At 40.2% G+C, this 22,573-nt stretch overlaps 2 protein-coding genes and 3 long non-coding RNA genes across 7 annotated transcripts; 2 read left to right on the top strand and 3 right to left on the bottom strand.

Annotated features, from left to right (window-relative positions):
- Positions 1 to 5,721: 5,721 nt before the first annotated feature.
- LOC125572230 (techylectin-5A-like) lies at positions 5,722 to 7,253 on the bottom strand. Its single transcript, XM_048732452.1, has 2 exons — positions 7,118 to 7,253; positions 5,722 to 5,951 (listed from the first exon to the last, which is right to left on the bottom strand). The coding sequence occupies exons 1-2, from the start codon at positions 7,251 to 7,253 to the stop codon at positions 5,722 to 5,724; spliced, it is 366 nt and encodes a 121-aa protein (XP_048588409.1).
- Positions 7,254 to 7,791: 538 nt separating this feature from the next.
- LOC116619191 lies at positions 7,792 to 12,270 on the bottom strand. 3 transcript variants are annotated; one of them, XM_048732642.1, is made up of 7 exons: positions 11,738 to 12,268; positions 10,748 to 10,979; positions 10,344 to 10,545; positions 9,540 to 9,590; positions 9,299 to 9,367; positions 8,861 to 8,993; positions 7,792 to 8,327 (listed from the first exon to the last, which is right to left on the bottom strand). In XM_048732642.1, exons 1-7 carry the CDS (start codon positions 11,859 to 11,861, stop codon positions 8,227 to 8,229), a joined length of 912 nt encoding a protein of 303 aa, XP_048588599.1. In that variant the 5' UTR covers positions 11,862 to 12,268; the 3' UTR covers positions 7,792 to 8,226. The 3 variants fall into 3 exon arrangements, with proteins under 3 accessions (XP_048588599.1, XP_048588598.1, XP_048588597.1); XM_048732641.1 differs by having other exon boundaries at positions 7,792 to 8,336; positions 8,870 to 8,993; positions 11,738 to 12,267; XM_048732640.1 differs by having other exon boundaries at positions 8,250 to 8,993; positions 11,738 to 12,270.
- Positions 8,866 to 10,323, top strand: LOC125572285. The gene is made up of 2 exons (XR_007313743.1): positions 8,866 to 9,007; positions 9,192 to 10,323. It is a non-coding gene; the product is annotated as an uncharacterized LOC125572285 (long non-coding RNA).
- A 742-nt stretch (positions 12,271 to 13,012) lies between the features above and the next one.
- On the top strand, positions 13,013 to 16,114 carry LOC125572459. The gene is made up of 3 exons (XR_007313827.1): positions 13,013 to 13,166; positions 14,948 to 14,981; positions 15,387 to 16,114. It is a non-coding gene; the product is annotated as an uncharacterized LOC125572459 (long non-coding RNA).
- Positions 16,115 to 19,007: 2,893 nt separating this feature from the next.
- LOC125572456 lies at positions 19,008 to 21,813 on the bottom strand. Its single transcript, XR_007313825.1, has 2 exons — positions 21,437 to 21,813; positions 19,008 to 19,571 (listed from the first exon to the last, which is right to left on the bottom strand). It is a non-coding gene; the product is annotated as an uncharacterized LOC125572456 (long non-coding RNA).
- Between the last annotated feature and the right edge of the window lie 760 nt (positions 21,814 to 22,573).

The raw sequence follows: 22,573 nt of genomic DNA, 5'->3' as shown, positions 1-22,573 counted from the left end.
CCGCCTTGATACAGATAACCTGCGTGACAAACTCTTGTCCCCGCCTTAATACAGATAACCTGCGTGACAAACTCTTGTCCCCGCCTTGATACAGATAACCTGCGTGACAAACTCTTGTACCTGCCTTGATACAGATAACCTGCGTGACAAACTCTTGTCTCTGCCTTGATACAGATAACCCGCGTGACAAACTCTTGTCCCCGCCTTGATACAGAACAGATAACCCGGGTGACAAACTTTTGTCTCCGCCTTGATACAGATAACCCGCGTGACAAACTCTTGTCCCCGCCTTGATACAGATAACCTGCGTGACAAACTCTTGTCCCCGCCTTGATACAGATAACTTGCGTGACAAACTCTTGTCCCTACCTTGATACAGATATCCCGCTTGACAAACTCTTGTCCACGCCTTGATACAGATAACCTGCGTGTCAAACTCTTGTCCCCGCCTTGATACAGATAACCCGCGTGACAAACCCTTGTCCCCGCCTTGGTACAGATAACCCGCTTGACAAACTCTTGTCTCCGCCTTGGTACAGATAACCCGGGTGACAAACCCTTGTCCCCGCCTTGATACAGATAACTTGCGTGACAAACTCTTGTCCATGCCTTGATACAGATAACCCGCTTGACAAACTCTTGTCCCCGCCTTGATACAGATAACCTGCGTGTCAAACTCTTGTCCCCGCCTTGATACAGATAACCCGCGTGACAAACTCTTGTCCCCGCCTTGATACAGATAACCTGCGTGACAAACTCTTGTCCCTGCCTTGGTGCAGATAACCTGCGTGACAAATTCTTGTCCCCCCCCCTTGATACAGATAACCCGCGTGACAAACTCTTGTCCCCGCCTTGATACAGATAACCCGCGTGACAAACTCTTGTCCCCGCCTTGATACAGATAACCCGCTTGACAAACTCTTGTCTCCGCCTTGATACAGATAACCCGCGTGACAAACTCTTGTCCCCCCTTGAAACAGATAACCCGCGTGACAAACTCTTGTCCCCCCTTGAAACAGATAACCCGCGTGACAAACTCTTGTCCCCCCTTGAAACAGACAACCCGCGCGACAAACTCTTGTCCCCGCCTTGATACAGATAACCCGCGTGACAAACTCTTGTCCCCCCTTGAAACAGATAACCCGCGTGACAAACTCTTGTCCCCGCCTTGATACAGATAACCCGCGTGACAAACTCTTGTCCCCCCTTGAAACAGATAACCCGCGTGACAAACTCTTGTCCCCCCTTGAAACAGATAACCCGCGTGACAAACTCTTGTCCCCCCTTGAAACAGATAACCCGCGTGACAAACTCTTGTCCCCCCTTGAAACAGATAACCCGCGCGACAAACTCTTGTCCCAGCCTTGATACAGATAACCCGCGTGACAAACTCTTGTCCCCCCTTGAAACAGATAACCCGCGTGACAAACTCTTGTCCCCGCCTTGATACAGATAACCCGCGTGACAAACTCTTGTCCCCCCTTGATACAGATAACCCGCGTGACAAACTCTTGTCCCCCCTTGAAACAGATAACCCGCGTGACAAACTCTTGTCCCCGCCTTGATACAGATAACCCGCGTGACAAACTCTTGTCCCCCCTTGAAACAGATAACCCGCGTGACAAACTCTTGTCCCCCCTTGAAACAGATAACCCGCGTGACAAACTCTTGTCCCTCCTTGAAACAGATAACCCGCGCGACAAACTCTTGTCCCCGCCTTGATACAGATAACCCGCGTGACAAACTCTTGTCCCCGCCTTGATACAGATAACCCGCGTGACAAACTCTTGTCCCCGCCTTGATACAGATAACCCGCGTGACAAACTCTTGTCCCCGCCTTGATACAGATAACCTGCGTGACAAACCCTTGTCCCCGCCTTGATACAGATAACCCGCGTGACAAACTCTTGTCCCCGCCTTGAACAGATAACCCGCGTGACAAACCCTTGTCTCCCCCTTGATACAGATAACCCGCGTGACAAACCCTTGTCTTCCCTTGATACAGATAAGCCGCGCGACAAACTCTTGTCCCCCCTTGATAAAGTTAACCTGCGTGACAAACTCTTGTCCCCGCCTTGATACAGATAACCTGCGTGACAAACTCTTGTCCCCGCCTTAATACAGATAACCCGCGTGACAAACCCTTGTCCCCGCCTTGATACAGATAACCCGCGTGACAAACCCTTGTCCCCGCCTTGATACAGATAACCTGCGTGACAAACTCTTGTCCCCGCCTTAATACAGATAACCTGCGTGACAAACACTTGTCCCCGCCTTGGTACAGATAACCTGCGTGACAAACCCTTGTCCCCGCCTTGATACAGATAACCCGCGTGACAAACTCTTGTCCCCGCCTTAATACAGATAACCTGCGTGACAAACTCTTGTCCCCGCCTTGATACAGATAACCCCCGTGACAAACCCTTGTCCCCGCCTTGATACAGTTAACCTGCGTGACAAACTCTTGTCCCCGCCTTAATACAGATAACCTTCGTGACAAACTCTTGTCCCCGCCTTGATACAGTTAACCCGCGTGACAAACCCTTGTCCCCGCCTTGATACAGATAACCTGCGTGACAAACTCTTGTCCCTGCCTTGGTGCAGATAACCTGCGTGACAAATTCTTGTCCCCCCCCTTGATACAGATAACCCGCGTGACAAACTCTTGTCCCCGCCTTGATACAGATAACCCGCGTGACAAACTCTTGTCCCCGCCTTGATACAGATAACCCGCTTGACAAACTCTTGTCTCCGCCTTGATACAGATAACCCGCGTGACAAACTCTTGTCCCCCCTTGAAACAGATAACCCGCGTGACAAACTCTTGTCCCCCCTTGAAACAGATAGCCCGCGTGACAAACTCTTGTCCCCCCTTGAAACAGATAACCCGCGCGACAAACTCTTGTCCCCGCCTTGATACAGATAACCCGCGTGACAAACTCTTGTCCCCCCTTGAAACAGATAACCCGCGTGACAAACTCTTGTCCCCGCCTTGATACAGATAACCCGCGTGACAAACTCTTGTCCCCCCTTGAAACAGATAACCCGCGTGACAAACTCTTGTCCCCCCTTGAAACAGATAACCCGCGTGACAAACTCTTGTCCCCGCCTTGATACAGATAACCCGCGTGACAAACTCTTGTCCCCCCTTGAAACAGATAACCCGCGTGACAAACTCTTGTCCCCCCTTGAAACAGATAACCCGCGTGACAAACTCTTGTCCCTCCTTGAAACAGATAACCCGCGCGACAAACTCTTGTCCCCGCCTTGATACAGATAACCCGCGTGACAAACTCTTGTCCCCGCCTTGATACAGATAACCCGCGTGACAAACTCTTGTCCCCGCCTTGATACAGATAACCCGCGTGACAAACTCTTGTCCCCGCCTTGATACAGATAACCTGCGTGACAAACCCTTGTCCCCGCCTTGATACAGATAACCCGCGTGACAAACTCTTGTCCCCGCCTTGAAACAGATAACCCGCGTGACAAACCCTTGTCTCCCCCTTGATACAGATAACCCGCGTGACAAACCCTTGTCCCCCCTTCATACAGATAAGCCGCGCGACAAACTCTTGTCCCCCCTTGATAAAGTTAACCTGCGTGACAAACTCTTGTCCCCGCCTTGATACAGATAACCTGCGTGACAAACTCTTGTCCCCGCCTTAATACAGATAACCCGCGTGACAAACCCTTGTCCCCGCCTTGATACAGATAACCCGCGTGACAAACCCTTGTCCCCGCCTTGATACAGATAACCTGCGTGACAAACTCTTGTCCCCGCCTTAATACAGATAACCTGCGTGACAAACACTTGTCCCCGCCTTGGTACAGATAACCTGCGTGACAAACCCTTGTCCCCGCCTTGATACAGATAACCCGCGTGACAAACTCTTGTCCCCGCCTTAATACAGATAACCTGCGTGACAAACACCTGTCCCCGCCTTGGAACAGATAACCTGCGTGACAAACCCTTGTCCCCGCCTTGATACAGATAACCTGCGTGACAAACTCTTGTCCCCGCCTTAATACAGATAACCTGCGTGACAAACACTTGTCCCCGCCTTGGTACAGATAACCTGCGTGACAAACCCTTGTCCCCGCCTTGATACAGATAACCCGCGTGACAAACTCTTGTCCCCGCCTTGATACAGATAACCCGCGTGACAAACCCTTGTCCCCGCCTTGATACAGATAACCTGCGTGACAAACTCTTGTCCCCGCCTTAATACAGATAACCTGCGTGACAAACACTTGTCCCCGCCTTGGTACAGATAACCTGCGTGACAAACCCTTGTCCCCGCCTTGATACAGATAACCCGCGTGACAAACTCTTGTCCCCGCCTTAATACAGATAACCTGCGTGACAAACACTTGTCCCCGCCTTGGTACAGATAATGTTTATGTATTTATTTTGTATATTTGATTGTGAATTTACTCTTTTTTGTTCTCATTGCGTAGCCATCACTACCCCCCGTACCAGGGGGGGGGGGGGGTGGTGTGTGCAGGGATTCCACAAATAGACGTGCTATTTGTAGACAAAACGGTAAAGCCTAATCGAATTAGATCACCTTGATGTGTCACGAAGTTACTAAAAGTCACACTTTTTGTAGCCAAATTAGATAATAAACATCCCGTGAAAAGAATAATAAACGTCCTGTGGAAATACTGCAATGGCATTTTATAAATCCTTTTTTGTTCTTTTTGGGGCGGTAATATTTTATCAGAAAACTCACTCCCCCCCAGCCCTGGAAACTTTGGTCCACTTTTTCAGATTTCGCACTCCCCCAAGAAAATTCCTAGGTACGGGCTAGTTATTCATTCGCTCCATTTCCGGGGACCCACGAAGCCATCGAGAAGACCACCGTTTAGCTCGCTGGACATGAGAAATAAGGGTCCCACGCACGCTTGGTGTCAGCATGCGCGATCCCTCCCCAAAACTAGATTGTAACCTACAAACATTTGATTGTTGTATAATACATTTAGATCTTGCGTCTCGTCGCGTACTTTTTCTAATGACACGCTGTGATGTCATCTGTGCATCTATCAGAGGACAGACACACGAAAAAATTAGACCTATGTTAATATAAATTCTATCCGTATATGACAAAGGCTCATTTCATAATACCGATGGAAACTTTTGAATAGTAACTTATTATCTTTTGGTACAACGAGAAGACAATTTGTAAACAACATATATTTTCCTTAAGAAACATTAATTTTATTAACATGACTACAACGGTAGTTGTAAGAAGAAACTACATACATATACATTCGGTGGATTAACAATTCAGACCTGACAAAGTACGTTTTAAGAAAAATGCGTTCGAAAAAAATAGGGCTCGGGGGATTTTCCTTCCTGCAATAGCAGTAGCAGTGCAATAGCGGATCTAGGGGGAGGGTTTTGGGGGTTTAAACACCCTTTTTGGGCGGCCAGAAAGCCATATTAACAAAAAATAATTATATCCCCTCAAGGCTCCTGCGTCACACTTCTATACAACCAACACAGGCAACCCAATCAGAACACCTTGTGGATTTTGCTGCGGTAGACCGAGCCACTCGACTCCGTGCGACACCAATATCATTACTGGAGGAGGGGGGGGGGGGGGTATAGGGGGTGGGTTGGGGGGGGGGGGGGGGGGGAGAGGAACCCCGTGCAAGCTACGGTCCTGAATCAATAGAAATTCTCGTGTACAGGTTTGGTCTTGGTCTCAAACCGCATCAATGAGTTTCTCTTCCACGTGGACACCACACGATTCCCTTCTCGGGTGTGAAGTCTTCACGATCCAGGTACGGGCCGTTCGGGTTAGACTTATGACAAGGGGTGCCGTACCACCACCCGCCTTGAAACTCCCGGGCGCAGTGAATCATCTTCTTAGGGTCACTCTCGTTATCGCCGGTAGAAAAGGGCTGGTTGTTGTGTATTGTTGACATGCTGTCACCAGCGTCACCTGGGAAGAGCAGACATCACATCATCCTATCCCACTAACATCTCCGTCATGACAACCTTTATTACAATACGTCACAGGGCCGTAACAGGGGGTGGGCACTGGGGGCACGTGTCCCCTTAATATTTAAAAAAATTATAAGGAAATGGTCAGTAGGGGCGTGGTTGTGCCCCCATTGTTTTCTTAATGTTTCTGTATCGTGCCCCCCCCGATAATTCGAGACCTGCTACGGCTATGCGTCATTACAACCACCACTATCAACAACCACCACTATTATCATCAACAACATCACTACCATAACTACAACCACCACTTTTATCATCAACAACATCACTACCATAACTACAACCACCACTATAATCATCAACAACATCACTACCATAACTACAACCACCACTATTATCATCAACAACATCACTACCATAACTACAACCACCACTATTATTATCAACAACATCACTACCATAACTACAACCACCACTATTATCATCAACAACATCACTACCATAACTACAACCACCACTATTATCATCAACAACATCACTACCATAACTACAACCACCACTATTATCATCAACAACATCACTACCATAACTACAACCACCACTATTATCATCAACAACATCACTACCATAACTACAACCACCACCAATTTCACCAACATATCATAATCATCATCATCAAAACATCATCACAACTACCACCATTATTATCACAAACATCATCACCATCAACATCATCATCACCATCGCCACCACCATCACCATCACCACCATCATCACTACCACCACCATAACCATCACCATCATCACTACCACCAACATCACCATCATCACTACCACAACCATCAGAACAACTACCATCACCATCACTACAACTATCATCACCACCACAACCAACACCATCATTATTATCATCATCAATTATTATCATCATCAATATCACAATCACCATCGCCACAATTATCACAACTATATCATTATCATCTCTATCATCAAAGCACTAAAACATTTCCCTGATTGATAGCATCAGTAACAGTGTTATAGTTAGCCAGATCATCATCATCATTGACAACATCACAATCATCATCACTAACATCACAATAAACATCATTATCATAACACCATTATAATGATAAGGATCATCATCATCATCCAAGTGATACTTACCCGAGTATCGTCCTAAGTAAAGGCGATACTTAGACTTCTCGTCTCCAACTCTAAAGTCGTCGTACTCGGCGTAGCATGTGTTGCCCTCGAAGTCCTGCATCTCAAATCGAACACGGCAGCGCCTCTGTGACGTCATAGCGTGTACATTATCGAACCCCAGCCAGTACTCTCCTGCCTTGTCACCAAACCCCGGCTGGTACTCGCCACAGGAAAAAATTCCGATTTTCCAATTTGGGAAAAAATGGGGAATATTTTGGGATTTCTATGGGTTTCTTATGGGATTTCCCAAAATTGGAAAAATGCTACCAAAACCAATATTGGGAAAATAAAATCCCAAAGACATCCCAAAATTGGTTTATTTTGTGGACAAGATTTTCCCATTGTTGGGATTTTATTGGGACCATCAAATCCCAAAAGTGGTTTATTTTGTAGACAACATTTTCCCATTGTTGGGATTTTATTGGGACCATAAGATCCCAAAATTGGTTCATTTTGTGGACAACATTTTCCCATTGTTGGGATTTTATTGGGACCATCAAATCCCGAATTTTTGGACAACATTATCCCATTTTTGGAAATTTATTGGGACCATTGAACCCCCAAATGGCTTATTTTGTTGACAGCAATACTGTATAAATTAAAATAAAAAATGAATGCAAAACAAAAGAACAATGTTAACATACTAGGAAAATTTAATAGAATTCAAACATCCCTTTTTGTAGAAACAACATAGTTTTAATGTAGAGTGCAAATAATTAAAGGTAAGTAACCTTTACAATAGTTTCTAACATGACAGCTTCAAGTACAGTAAAATGCTGTAAAATAAGTAAAATATTTAACACATTTGCCTGCAATTATCTTGTTGGCCAGCACTTCACACACTTGTGTGTGGGAGTAAGGTTCAATATGGTAGTGTTCTTGGGCAACTATCTACTAAATGCCAGGGAAAACTTTACCATACAGGTACTATGAGCTCAAAGTTTGATCTTTTTGTTAACAGTTTTTGTTTGGCTTTACCAAATATTCAACACATTTGCCTGCAATTATCTTGTTGGCCATGCAGCACCCACACACTTGTGTGTGAGTAAGGTTCAATAGTGTTCTTGGACCTATTGAAAAAAAGTGTTTTTTAAGGCATCAACTATTACCTCCCTATCCTTTGGGATACTTCCAGATACTGCCTTAATGATAACCTTCACTGCTTTACTATGTAAGTTATTTATGACTGGTATAGGTTCAGTTTCTGGGAGAGACAACTATCTACTTAAGCCAGTGAAAACATTAGCATACAGGTACTATGAGCTCAAAGTTTGACCTTTTTGATAACTTTTACATGGGTAGTTTTTGAAATTTCGTTTGGCTTTACCAAATATTTAACATATTTGCCAGCACTTCACACACTTGTGTGTGAGTAAGGTTCAATAGTGTCCCTGACACAACTATGTACTTAAGCCAGTAAAAACTTTAGCATACAGCTACTACATGTTTGAGCTCAAAATTTGACCTTTTTGATAACCTGTACATGGGCAGTTTTTGTAATTTCATTTGGCTTTGCCAAACACTTAACATATTTGCCTGCAATAATTTTTTTGGCCAGCACCTCACACACTTGGGTGTGAGTAAGGTTCAATAGTGTTCTTGGACCTATTGAAAAAGTGTTTTTTAAGGCATCAACTATTACCTCCCTATCCTTTGGGATACTTCCACATACCGCCTTAATGATAACCTTCACTGCTTTACTATGTAAGTTATTTATGACTGTAGGTTCAGTTTCTGGGAGAGTATCTGTACTTTTCTTGTCATCGTCAGAACCATCATCATCAGATCCATCATTATCAGATCCTTCATCATCTGGTTCCTCATCATCTTGACTGCCCTTCAATCAAAGGGGTAAAGAATTAATAAATTATTCAATTTTTTTTTTCAGTTTGAGTTTGTGAGGTTTGGTGTACAGTGCAACCTCTATCTGTATTCTGACTTATTATTATTTAAAAGCTGAACAAGTTGGTAACCTTTTTTAAGGAGATTAACAATGACCTGGACAAAAACTGAAGCATAATTTCTTGTGATTCAGCCAATTTTACATTCAACTATACAGAAGTGGCCCAAGGCAAGTGTATGAGCCCAGTGGGAATAGATGATAATGAATGCAAATAAACAATTAGATTGGAGATTTCCTACCATGGAAGGCATTTTAGGTAGCTTTGCTTGGGAGCATTGTAGTGAGAATTCCTCATCTGAAGAGCCAGCCTTGAAGAACACAAAAACAAATTTAATTGCAAGTTGCTTCAAAGATAACCATCACAATTTAGGTACTGTATTGTATTTTAGTTCTTCACAGTAGACAAAGTAGTAAATAAATAATCAAATAAAAAATAATAATAATTATCAAACTATGAAGCATGTTGAACAGTGTACATACCCTAGAAGAACTTGGTGTTCTAGGAGACCAGGAATCTGGAGGGCTTGTTCTCTGGAGAAAATAAAATCACTCATATTCATACCTTTCCAAAAAATCAGAACCAAAAGGATTCCTTTTAAATAGCAAGGTTTATCCATAAACTGGCAAGAAAGTCAGAAAGAAAAATAATAATTCTGATTATCATGCAGTTCACAACATTCCTCAGTGCAGTGACGTGCTTTTATTAGGTCTTTCCATTCAAAGCAACCTAAAGTTCAGCTTGCACGTCAAAAGCAAATTAATTAAAGCCAACAAATGTCTCCATATTCTTAGGACCCTTAGGAAAGAACAGTATAGTCAACTAGAAATAGACCATTTATTCTTCTCTCTGGTGTTGCCATGTATCACTTACGGCTTATCCGTTTACGGGGCCTGCGACTCAGATCTAACGACTATTCAGACATTCTTAGATAGGTGTCATAAACGTCGGTTCGTATCAACACCTGTTAGCATAGAAAAATACTCGCCAAGCAAGACTGTAAGCTGTATGAAAAAGCTGCAGCCATTCCGAACCACCCTTTACGTTGCTACTTACCCGCTATTAAAGAAACCAAATACAATCTTCGTGGTACGCGCTATATTACACCAAATGTAAAAACTGAACGCTTTAAGAACACTTATATCAACAGAATTGCTTTCAAATATCTTATGTAACTTAGTAGCTAGTTTTTAATTTTTCAGCATTATTTGTAACATAGGAGATGTATTTTTATCCTTTGATAATAAAGATTATTATTATTATTAATACATTTGCACCATACTTACTTTTCTTTCACGCCGCTGTTCACTGAAAAAATCCTTAGTGTGTTGCATAATGCCATCCACTGTGAAATTTATTTCAGGCACAGAACACTGGTCTTCAATTTCTTTAGCAAACTTTTCCAGTTGTGTTCTCATCATGGGAGTGTTGAACTTCGGGAGTTGCCCACCCCACTTTTCCATGGCAAGTGCGCCAATCTTCTTGCGCCTAAACATCAATCAAATTAATAAGGCTAAATGTGTTGCATAAATGAAGTTTACTAAACAATGCCAGAAAAAGGTGTTGCATGGTAAAATAATGTAAAATAAATGCGCCACAATATGAATTGAACATCAGCATTTTGAAAAAATGTATAAATCAATTTACTTCAAAGGACATTCATCTATATCCAATATCAAAACACACTCACTTAGACAGGTACAGTCTTTGTATTTCAGGATCGTATGTTGACAACTCTGCCATTGTTGGTTTGCACTTGGGCAAGGCTGATGAAGATTTCTTTGGCAATTGGAACGACTCCTCAAAAATCCTTTTGAATTTTAGGGCCTTTCCATAGGTTAAGCCAACCTTTGAGTAAATTGGCGCATCAGCATCTTTAGATAGCAAGTCTACTATTGCTTCTGGGCATGTAATATCTTCATCTGCAGCCAAACAGAAGAAGAATGGATTCAATATTTGCATGCAAAAGATACATTTGAAAAAAGTTTTATTGATCTATTCTGTTGTTTTGTCGTTTCAATTTCTCTGCGAACCAAAGCTGCGTTTTATCTCTCTGACTTATTTATATTTTTGTTGTTCAGCATTATAAAATTAACCTCTACACAGAAATACCACATTTCCAGTTAAAAGCCATGCTTTCTCGATGCGATTTTGTGAAGGCCTATGTCGACGGGTTCCTCGCGCCATTTTCTTGCACATGTGAGAATGAGAAATTTCGTGCAGAGGCTACTTTTGCAAAGTCGAAAAACAAAGAAAGCAAAAAAAAAATATTTAGAGCAAGCGTTGTAATTGTGCGGCAATTTGGAATCCCAAAGAACAAATTACCTTTCTGTGGCCAGAAACAATAGCTATAATATGTTTACTATCCACGCGGCAGTTTTTGGCAAGTTCTTTTAGGCCGCCATGTTTCTTCACTTTCTTTGCCGAGTTGAAATTTGAAATTCCAACCTCATTTTCTTACTTTAGAAAGTACACTTAAATTAAAGATGATGGCCAAAGGTAAGTCAGACGTCCTTTATGAAAGAATTGTTCTGTTGCTTTGCGATTTCATTTCGAAAACGCTTTGAGATCCATTCGGCATTGCAAAAGCGAAAATGTGCGCGCCAAATTTACCCTACTCTGCTGACTTAAGAGAAACTTCCCCTTTTAGCTTTCACTGATTCAATGAAAGACTTCATACCTTTAAATCGCTGTGCAATTGCATCGCCAAAGTGCTCTGTCACTTTTGAAATAACATCTTCTTCTTCTGAGGGAGCTGGTGATGGATCCACAATATCTGGCTGTTCTTGTTGCTCTCGACTCATTTCAACGGCACAAACTGCAAACACTGAATAATTATAATGGATCTTTGGGACAGTGGAAAGCTGAGGGCCTACAAAAGTTTTCCCTTAGAAGCGACTGGGTACGAGTCTGCCCTGTCGATCTGAGCGCGAAAATCCGAAGGAGAGCGAAGTATGTGTTGCTGGCATTTTTATTCTGCTCTTCGGTGATCTGATTGGCTGTTTTTCCCGCTTTTTTCTACGATGTTGTTCATTGGTCAAACTTAAATCACGTGACTAAAATATCAGCCTAATATGGGTTGGCTGTGTACTTGATTTTTTAGCTGTTCTACTGGTCTGCGGTTTCGCTTTCAAAAGAAAAAAATGGCGGGTTTGTAGTTTCCGGCGGGTTGAATGTTTTCTAGTTAAAAATGTGGAAAAGAAGTGATGTGTCTTGCTGCAACTGCAGTTATTTCCCAAGTATGGTTTCCTATTGGATTCTTAAGAACTGTTGCATGCAATTTTGGGATTTTCTTGTTAAAATTTTCCAGTTATTTCCCAAGTATGGCTTCCTATTGGATTCTTAAGGAATGTTGCATGCAATTTTGGGATTTTCTTGTTAAAATTTACCAGTTATTTCCCAAGTATGGTTTCCTATTGGATTCTGAAGAACTGTTGCATGCAATTTTGGGATTTTCTTGGTTCACATTTTTCAATTATTTCCCAAGTTTGGTTTTCTATTGGGTTTTTAAGAACTATTGTATGCAATTTTGGGATTTTCTTGTTAAAATTTTCCAGTTATTTCCCAAGTGTAGTTTCGTATTGGATTCTTAAGAACTGTTGCATGCAATTTTGGGATTTTTTTGTGAAATATTTCCCAATACAATCCCAATCTTGGATTTTGTTGGGATTTATTCCCAAGATTGGGAATAAACTGATAATTTATTTTTTTCCTGGTTGCGTCTCTCAATATTTTCCCAATATTGGGTCCTGAATTTCCCAATCAGATCCCAAAATTGGGATAATTTCCAAAATTTTCCCAAATTTCCAAATTTGGAAAATCTGAATTTTTTCCTGTGCGCCCCAGTCACGGTAAAAATCTACCGTGCCGTCGATGCGCCTCTGAATGGTGTAGCGTTGCAGAATGGTCCTCGTTGCCAACCTGTCGTTGCAGAAGTGTCTAACCAATCAGATTGTCTCTTGTATCTCCCATACCGTCCATCCAATCAAAGTGCTTTGTGATCGTGTCTTGTACCTCGTGGAGATCGTGCCAAGGGGAGATCGTTCATAGGGTCGTGTTGGAATTGTTAACTTGGTGAATCACTTTTTCAGCATTTACCTTTATTCAAGGTAAGGATCTCCATTAATTATAATAATTTTTGGGTAGATGAAGTTCTGCTGAATATGTTCCTCTTGAAAATCTATAAGCAAAACAGCGAAGACTATTGTAATACTTAAGTATTAGCTCAACTGATGAAAAAAAGCAAACGCCATCCAACCTTAAGTTATTAGCCCAACAAAGTCATGGAATAATGCATGTTTAATTATGTTACTTAAGACGATTTGTTAAGTTCAATCAGGCCCTGTTTTTAAAATTAGGTAAGGTTTTCACGCCGTTCCAAGGAATCCGAAATCAAGCATCCAGTGACACTTTCAAAGTATTGCTTTTGTTTCTCTGTTAAAATACATCCCTTTGTTAATATATTATCTGCAAGCATACCAGTCTTATCAAGTGAGACTTTATGTTCTCTTAAGGGATAATGATTTTTGGTTATCCTTACAGCTTTTCCCGATTAAAGTGGATTCCGATTTGTGTTATTTTGCCCTTGTAATCCACGTGTCGGTAGCCGTTTGTGGTGTCCGGAACTCATAGTGAACGAATAATAAGGAAATGCGAGAAAAAATATAGGAAGCGCCCTATATTAGCATTGTTTAGAATCTAAGTGTTAGTGATTTTTTTAATTTTTAAACGCATTAATTCCTAGCTCTAGTGGAGCGGGATTTGAATGATGTTGAGCCATACTTGTGTTTTACGATCTCAAATAATCATTTTTGTATTATCTATAAGCTTATAAAGCGTTGAAATAGAGTTCTGTATTTGTATTCACTTTTATTGGACTAAAATATTTCTTCGCTGACCCTATTTCTGAACAAAAGCCTTATTATGTATTGCTTTGTGTGCATAATATTTATGCACACGCTTTATGAGTTATGGATGGTTCATGTGCAAAATTACTTAAACAAAAGCCTTTAAACATAAGGGTCTGTTGTAATCATCTTTATCCATTACCAACAGTTTTCCCTGCAATGCTAATTTTTTATATGCTTCCTTGGATCTTTACTAGCTTTCTAAAGGTTTACCACCTAATAAAAACAGGATATGGTGAAAGTTGGAATTTTGGAAATTCCAAATCAAGCATGAAAGCAAAATAGAATAATGTTAAAGAGTTTTTAAGATGCAAAAAACGATTTGTAAAAGGTGGTAAACAGTTTCAGAACATGTATATACAGTAACTTGTGTTTGAAGTCGTCATACAACATAAAGTAATTGAAAAAAGATTTGTCACTTATTGCAATCATAAACATACAGAAATAATATCACATACTTTTTTCAATATTATGCTGGAAAAAGCTTATATTTAGTCACAGATGTGAGTAATGTGTCACACTCTGGTTCCAATACTGTATATGCATATAGCTGTGTAGGCTAAATGTCACTGTGACTTGGTTTGCACTTTATTTGGAAAGTATGTGTGTTTAAAGCCCCATGTGCCAAGCAAAAAGCAAACATTTGAACTTAACCCATATGACTCCTAGACAACTTGGTAGAGGTTTTCAAGCAATGGATAAGATTATAGAAAGGGTTCTAATGGGTTTTTGGAGAAGTAGGACATCAACATAGTTTTGAAACTTGAAAAAGTGACCCAGTTTTTAATTTTTTTCACACAAGCTCAAAATACACTAAAATGTGACTTCATGTGTATATGGGACTAAATTAATAGGTCCCAGTTAGTCCCTTTTTATGAGTTCAACTGTATGTTGGTCTGCACAACCCACATTGAGGTACTATGACGGTATTACACCACAAGCAAAAGTTGTTTAAAAAAAACTAAACATGTTCTGTTTGACAGGCTGGAATGGCAGAATAACCAGGAGACATACAAGGTAAAAGTCCAGCCAAACATGCAAACATGTGTTAACCACTGATGTATATGTAAAGGTAATACCGGGGCTTACTTTTGGTCGCCATGTCAAAGATTGTACTAAAACATTTGTTGTCACCGGTTTTCAAGAATTTTGTTATCCTAAATAAAAAGAATCTCTTTTTTCGCGCGAATTCATGAAATGTGAGCTTCAAAACATTGAGCAAAGTACAACAGGGATTGGAAGAAAAACCTACTGTAAATCACACTTTTGTTGTGTCCAGCAAACATTTTGACTGACAATTAAAAAAGTCTCAACATATGTAAAGTTTTTGTCATTCACCTCATCACCCAAGTTTCACTAGGATGTTTTTTGCTTTTTGGGTTTCTTCAGTATATTTCACAACTAATGTATAACCTCTCCCAGGTCTTAATGGTGGCAGCAACCAATTATGAGCCATAGCAAGATTCAAACAATGACAACATGCAAGTGAGCACCATCGCCTGATCCAAGTGCCAACTGTGCCAGAATGTGAACTTTTATTGGATCTGTATCATACAGTGAAAAAACGTTGTTTGAGAAGCTAATCACCCACCTTTCAACTGTGGTGGCGAGTATTGAGATTGCAGATGTAACACATCATTTGATTGTGACCTCGACACAGCTTGAGATCGAATCAGTACAAATAGGGTGCAAGTGCATATAGTACAAATGAAATCCCCCAGCTTTCTGGTCTGTCTGAAGTTGATCGGCCAAACTGTGACTCGCTTAAGCTGGCAACAATGAATCAGGTGGTTCCTGATGATACCCCCTGGTGAACCAGGTTAATATCCCTACCATTTTCTGTTATTAAAAATGTAGAAAATGGATAGGGAGGGGACCAGTAACCTTGCGTTGTCTCTTTTTATGTTTTATTTTAAGACTCCACAACCATACGTAGTAAACTGTATGTCCGATCGGGTCTTATGGAGGTAAATGACAGAGGATCGTATGACAGCAGTGCCGGAGATATGCTTTAAATATGAATAGAGTCTAGTGGCAAAGTTTAACTAGCGCAGATTTGTGTAGTAAATAAATACACCTGTACTTTGAGTTGAAATGTCATTTGTTCTGTTCCTTGTTTAGTTCTTTATAAATTCAGTTTATAACCTTTAGTTGTCTTGTCAGTGTTTTTACTAGAAAACCTGTGGTAGCCCAGTCATAAAATGCATTTTTTTTTCGTCGTCTCGTGTTTGTGCAAAATACCCAAGAATATTTGCGCTATAGTCGATACCTTCTGCATAAGCTGTGTCATGGCCGCCATCTTGGATTTTGCGAGTACAGCTCTCAGATCCATGTATTTGTGCAGTTGAAGGCCAGATTCCAGATTTCATTACTGTATATATTACCATAGTCTCTGTCTCTACCAAGTAGTTGTGCAAAACCATCTCAAGCCGGATTGATTTCGCTGTATTTACTCGTGTTTACATTTGCGATCGCCATGAATGAATCGCAAAGAAGTGACTACCTTAGTTTGAGACTATTGAAGAAAATCGTCTTCTACAAATCGCTGTGAAGAATCCCAAAAAAGTGACTACCTTACATCGGGACACTTGTCCGGCTACCCATAAGACACATTTTGTTTTCTTACTATAAAATATCTTGATCACTCTCATTGAATGACATGATTTTTTTACCAAGTAGATTTCAAATTATTTTGGTACTATGGTGCTTATTTTTTGGTATTTTGGTCCTTTCTTTAAATAAGTTTTGTTTTCTTCCTAAAACAACTTTATCCCTCATTGAATGTCATTTTAATTCTATGGAACATTTTCAATGAAATCTAGAGCATTGTGTTATCTTTAAAGTGTTGTTGATCTCGATCCTTAAGAATATGTATATGTTACAATTTCAAGTCTGGATATTCTATAGCCCTCTCATTTACTTCAAAATAAAAATGTTTAAACAATATGATAGCATAAATAGATATTGTTGTTTACTTTGCACTTACATAAATGAAATAAGAAATTTAATCTAAATTATATTGTTAATAGAATATGGCTCACTTTGGGTGTTAAAATAAATTTACCCGTAAGTGATAGCACATTGAGGGCAGTGAACCAAAGAAATGTTTACGAAATATTTAACATTCTCACATTCTTAGTTTTCCTGAATTTTATTCCGGTGCTATCTCTGCTGCGGGGATAGTATTTGTAAGATAGGACCATCAGCCGCTACTACTTTAATGGAGCACACTTCGAGACCAACCCCATCTAAAGAGATGATGCTTCTTACCTTTCTTGCTCCAATCAGTGTTGTGATATGGCATATACAATAAAAAAAACAAGATTATACATGTTTTTATTATATCCATTTTATGATAGCTGAACAGAATAATGATTATTAAAAATAAATAATCCCTAAAGTTATCATGTTCGTAGAATCTGTACACAGCACAAGCAGAGGTTTAGTTAAGAGCGGAGACTATCGAATTTCTCTCTTTAGAACATTTTCCCTTTCCATAGCATAACCTTATTTAGGCAGCTAATCGCATTTTTCCAATACTCACTAAACTAAAATTAGTCAAGCTTCTTTCTTTCTAAGAGTGGCTTTAGTGTTTTGATTGTGCTATTTCTTTTTGACGAACTCGATATCTTAACTAACAAAATAAGGACAGATCCTGGGCAGCCTGTGAGGCTAGAAACATATTTTCTTTAGCTACGTCAATTCTTTGCAGATAAAACTCCACTACAAGGCCAAGACAACAGTGAGAAGTATTTCTGCGATATTTTTAGAACAATAGAAGTGCTGAATGGATATTGAATAAGAAATCAAACTATTTTTTTCAATATTCCCAGTACGTGCTAATGGTTTACAAAAACGGTATCCCCGTATTTTTAAGGCCACAAGCGTCCAAAATAGCTTAATCCAAAAAATATAGGGTTATAAACATTTCGTTGTATTGCTGTCTTTGTTGAAATAACATGCAGTTTCTATCCATGAGGCGACTCAATAGTCTCCTAGCGCGTTCTTCCAGGAGTTTCAACATTATTCTTTAACAGTATCTACTGCTTATTCTACCTAAATAATATTGAATAGTACGGTAACTACAGAAATGTGCCACATTATTCCATGCTGAGGCCAGGAGGGAATACACCTTTTCATAGACTAGGTAATTAGTTGTCGTAGAAGGCAGTTGATAACATTAACTGCTATCCCTTAGAGTTTAGGGACCACGCCCTTTTTCTGCCGCATAGGTGTCAAAACTTATATTGGCCACACGTTGGATAAAAACCTGCTAGGGAGACCCCTATTCATCCCCCCCCCCTTATGAGACAGATTTGGCTTATTAGAGAGGGATGGCTCAACAGAGAGGGGTGGCTTATAAGAAAGGGGTGGCTTATTAGAAAGGGATGGCTTATCAGGGAGGGCTGGCTTATTAGAATGGGATGGCTTATTAGAGAGGGGTGGCTTATAAGAAAGGGGTGGCTTATTAGAAAGGGATAGCTTATCAGGGAGGGCTGGCTTATTAGAATGGGCTGGCTTATTAGAGAGGGGTGGCTTATTAGAGATGGGTGATTTATTAGAGAGGGCTGGTTTATTGGATGGGTGATTTATTAGGGAGGGCTGGCTTATTAAAGGGGTGACTTGTTAGATAGTGATGGCTTATTAGAGGGGTGACTTATTGGAGAGGACTGGCTTGTTTCATAAGGTTGGCTTAATAGAGAGGGTGGCTTATTAAATAATGCACTCTATGCAGCCTAACAGAAGGTGCACACTGGTATGTAAATAATGTAATACTAGAAATTTTGCCCAGGGGATGGGTAAATAGAGTCGTGGCTTGCTAGAAAGGGATTGCTTATCAGAGGGGCAGCTTATTAGAGAGCTATGTTTTTTTAAAGATGGCTTATTAAAGAGGGTTGGCAGAAAGGAAGGGCAGATCATTGAGAGGGGGGGCATATTATAGAGGGGGAATAAAGGGCAGCATATTACAGTAGGGGAATGTTGATTTGGTTAGTGAACAGCTGCTTTAGGAATATGTTTCATTGCCATTCAGAGACAATGGAGTCATCAAGGAATCATGTGATTTATTGAAAGATTATGCAAATAAATAGTTACATAACTACAGCAGAACATTATAAGCTATGATGTGACAAAGGTTGCTTCAGTAATCAAATTTCGAAATCCATCATGCCTGCTGAATAGATGGACAAAGGTAGTATAAGTCAAGTGTAACATACAAGTGAAAATCTCCTAGAGCTTGAAAAAAAACAATGTAAAACATGTGAATTCTTTATGATCTCGATGTTATTTGTGAACCAATAATCTGAAACTTAGGCTCACACTGTCTTTATATGTGTCCTTAATTCCAATGGCACAGTTGAATTCAAAACTGGACTATTTGCTTGGTGCCGCCTAAAGCTAAAGATGAGCTAAAGATGACAAAATCTCTGGTTCAATTTTGTTAACCTTGGCACCTTTGACATTGAATAACAAAATTTGACACTGCCTGAAATAAATAAAAATGGAATTCCTCTGCAGTATTTGTCAAGGGCAATAACCAACTGTGATGTGTGGACAACTGCAGTGCAATGACTTGGTCAGGATGAGATAATCAAGGTGGTGAAGCCCCTGTGACAAAGAAAAATCATTGTAACCTTGTATTACATATTACAATTGAGTCAAGAGAACATGTTGAAGATGTTAGAAATTCATCTTAAAAACACTATCTGGGCAAATGAGGAATAGCAATGTCAGATGAACGTATAAGAAGTAGCCAAAGACAAAGTTAAAAAAAAAACATGTTAAAAAACTTTTACACTAAATGAAGACCCAGTTTCTGAAGCTGAGGCTAATTTATTTACTGTTAAAGGTGATTAAGTGCCATTGTTACTTAGATTACATAGAAATAACAAATTATTAATTACCCCATTAATGTACTTTTGCGCAAATTTTTGGAAAAAACAGAACAAAAACAGAAACCTTCCCCCTATTTCAAGTCCCACACTATCAGTCAAGTTCAACTACTGCTGATCAAGCAGTATGCCTTGAAGTTTCCAACAATGCACTGAGGTGTCTTTTCAGTCTGGGGATGGTGGCAGTCTGTTGCTGACAACAGTTTTGCTTGTAATTTGCTTAAAAATTACAACTTTTTTACATCAGGATTATAAAATTATAATTTATTTACATAAATAAAAAAATCAGTGAAATATAAAATACAAGTGCATAATGTCTTCAAAGTAACAAATCCCCCTGTTAACATAGTAGTAGATAGGTTGCTAAGCCAGCAATAAAAACATAAATACGCTCTATAGCAAGTTCTCTATAGCTAATTTGGCGTTTCAACAATAATCCAGGAACACAATGAAAACAAAGTTGCAACTTAGGGAATACTAATCACTAAGTAGTAAGCACTTCTTTCTAACTACACTCCCTACTAATTCTCTATTGCCTCATTCTCTATTGACTAATTCTCCCCACTCATTCTCTCATTGGTTGAGGTATCAGTGATCATTTTCTAATAGTTATTAGTATAAATATGAAATTTAATGGATTGTTTAAGCAAGGATTTGATATGGTGCAAAGGATTGGCAGGGACACAAACAGCATTTGCAGCATTTGGCAGTCATAGATAGCTATGGAAAAAGTCTAACATGACAACTGTTCAAAATCAAATACCAACTTTTTGGTGGTCAATGGTGATGACACGCCTGATAGAGAAGCATTCTAACGACTGTTGATTTCTTTTTATCTCATTAAAAATTTCAACCCAGGCTGAGTTTTCAGCACAGTCAGGGGGTCCAACCGGGTATTCCTAAAATGCTTGTAAAATTGCTTTTTCTATTATATGAGCGAGATTTCCAGCCTGGGCTGCTCACCTGTGCTAGGATTTTCACCCCAAGCTCCAGTAGTGGATGGAATATCTCCATGTAATCACATAATTAAAGAACACTCTTTTTTTATAAGGACCTTTTTTTATATGAACGTCCAGCATTTCACCAAATTTTAAGAACTGCTAAGAACATGCCAAGGTGCTGTGAATAGTTTTAACTGTTCAAAAACGAATTTAGTACAGGCTGAAGCTAGCTACTAATATGAAAAACATTTTCAGTCGCCTGGCCATACTAAAGCTTCAGCCAGGGTTGATATTCGTAATGTAAACAGACCCTTAGAAAAGGCAAATCTAAGGATATGCCAATTCACCGTATTGATTTTTATGAGGCAGAGAAAGATCAAATCAGGTTACTTAGGGGACTGTGTGATAATTGTAAGCTTATAGCTGCAATCTTACTGTACAACTTAGCCCAACTTAGATAGTGGAACTGATTGATTATCAATTGAATGTTTTACTCGCATTGCGTTCACTTGTTTATCAGTAGTAGCTTTCAAATGCATTTCCTATGAACTACTTGACCTGCTTAATTGTGGATATCTCCCCTAGCGAAGGACGGTACGAAAAGTAAAGACTTTTCGAGGAGCAAGTGAGCGTGACTCACCTCTTAATGGCTTGTCTCCGTCTTAGGACGGACTCCAGTGAGGGAACATAACATGGCTTTTGCTAAATCCTTTTCTCTTGGGTGTTTCTCTGCTATTTGAGTGTTTCTCTGCTTTATCAATTCCTCAGAAATCAGTTATATTATCAACAAACAACCGTTCTGCCATACCAAACTCGATCCCAGGGAAGAAGAGGGAAGACTGTTCTGCCACTCGATCCCAGTGTCACACGTGTGGTATTCTAACAAGGTCTATGATTGGACACATGTAGTCCTATCTGATTGGTTAGACACTTCTACAACGAGGACAGTTCTGCAACGGTACAAATGGCAGTCCAGCTTCCGTCATTGGTGTCCAGCTCGCAGTAGACCTCGACTGGCTGCCTGGGGATTGGGACGATGGAATAGATACCGGTAGTCGATATGCCATCGTAGGATCGTAACTCCTAGCAGAAAGCTTTGGTCTGTTGCTGAGGGGAAAAACACATTTTCTATAGTTTAAAGAATGACGATCAACCACTCTTTTTATTGTAAATCGTTAAAATTACCACGGTCTATTCGCGAGGAAACTTCAAAATAACAATTTGCAAATAAAGTCTGATACATTATTGACGATATATGGTTGAAAATACTCGCTTGAATTAGCCGATCGAAATGGATAGGTCGTATCGGTTTGTAACTAGCTATGGTATAGGCACAGCACAATTTGTTCTTGGAACAAATAGCTTCCCGGGTATTCCAAAGCTACTGAGACTGTCCTTGTCGTTCTAAGAGCTATCGCGGGCACTGATTAAAGCCATAAAATACTACACAGAAAAAAATTGTTGAAATTAATGAAAAACGCAGGGGGTAAAACCCTTTTGTATTACCTACTTTCTATGGATTCTTTTCTTTCAAACGTAAGAAAGCGGTTATAGAGCACGTCACTGAATGATTTTACAAATGGTTGTTTTATATTAAGGGTGCGGTGCCTTGAATGGGACCCCTTGGACCTTCCCCTTTGAGTGAACTTATCATTCTTTGTCTTTGTAGATATTATGGTGTGTTTCTATTATACTTTTTGACTTATCTAACAGGGGCGTACGCAGCCCATAGGCCTGCAGTCACTGGACTGCAAAAACAATTTGCGATCTTATTTGT

This window comes from Nematostella vectensis, chromosome 9 (genome assembly GCF_932526225.1).
Source record: "Nematostella vectensis chromosome 9, jaNemVect1.1, whole genome shotgun sequence".
Taxonomy (NCBI): domain Eukaryota; kingdom Metazoa; phylum Cnidaria; class Anthozoa; order Actiniaria; family Edwardsiidae; genus Nematostella; species Nematostella vectensis.
This window is presented reverse-complemented; position numbering and strand designations above follow the sequence as displayed.

Coding starts and splice junctions, on each gene's coding strand:
- LOC116619191 (XM_048732640.1), bottom strand. CDS start 11,861: ATGAGTCGAGAGCAACAAGAACAGCCAGATATTGTGGATCCATCACCA. Junction 9,591..10,343: donor AACAGCGGCGTGAAAGAAAA/GTAAGTATGGTG, acceptor TATTTTCTCCAG/AGAACAAGCCCTCCAGATTC. Junction 8,994..9,298: donor TACCTAAAATGCCTTCCATG/GTAGGAAATCTC, acceptor CTTTGATTGAAG/GGCAGTCAAGATGATGAGGA.
- LOC125572230 (XM_048732452.1), bottom strand. CDS start 7,253: ATGACGTCACAGAGGCGCTGCCGTGTTCGATTTGAGATGCAGGACTTC. Junction 5,952..7,117: donor TTACTTAGGACGATACTCGG/GTAAGTATCACT, acceptor TGCTCTTCCCAG/GTGACGCTGGTGACAGCATG.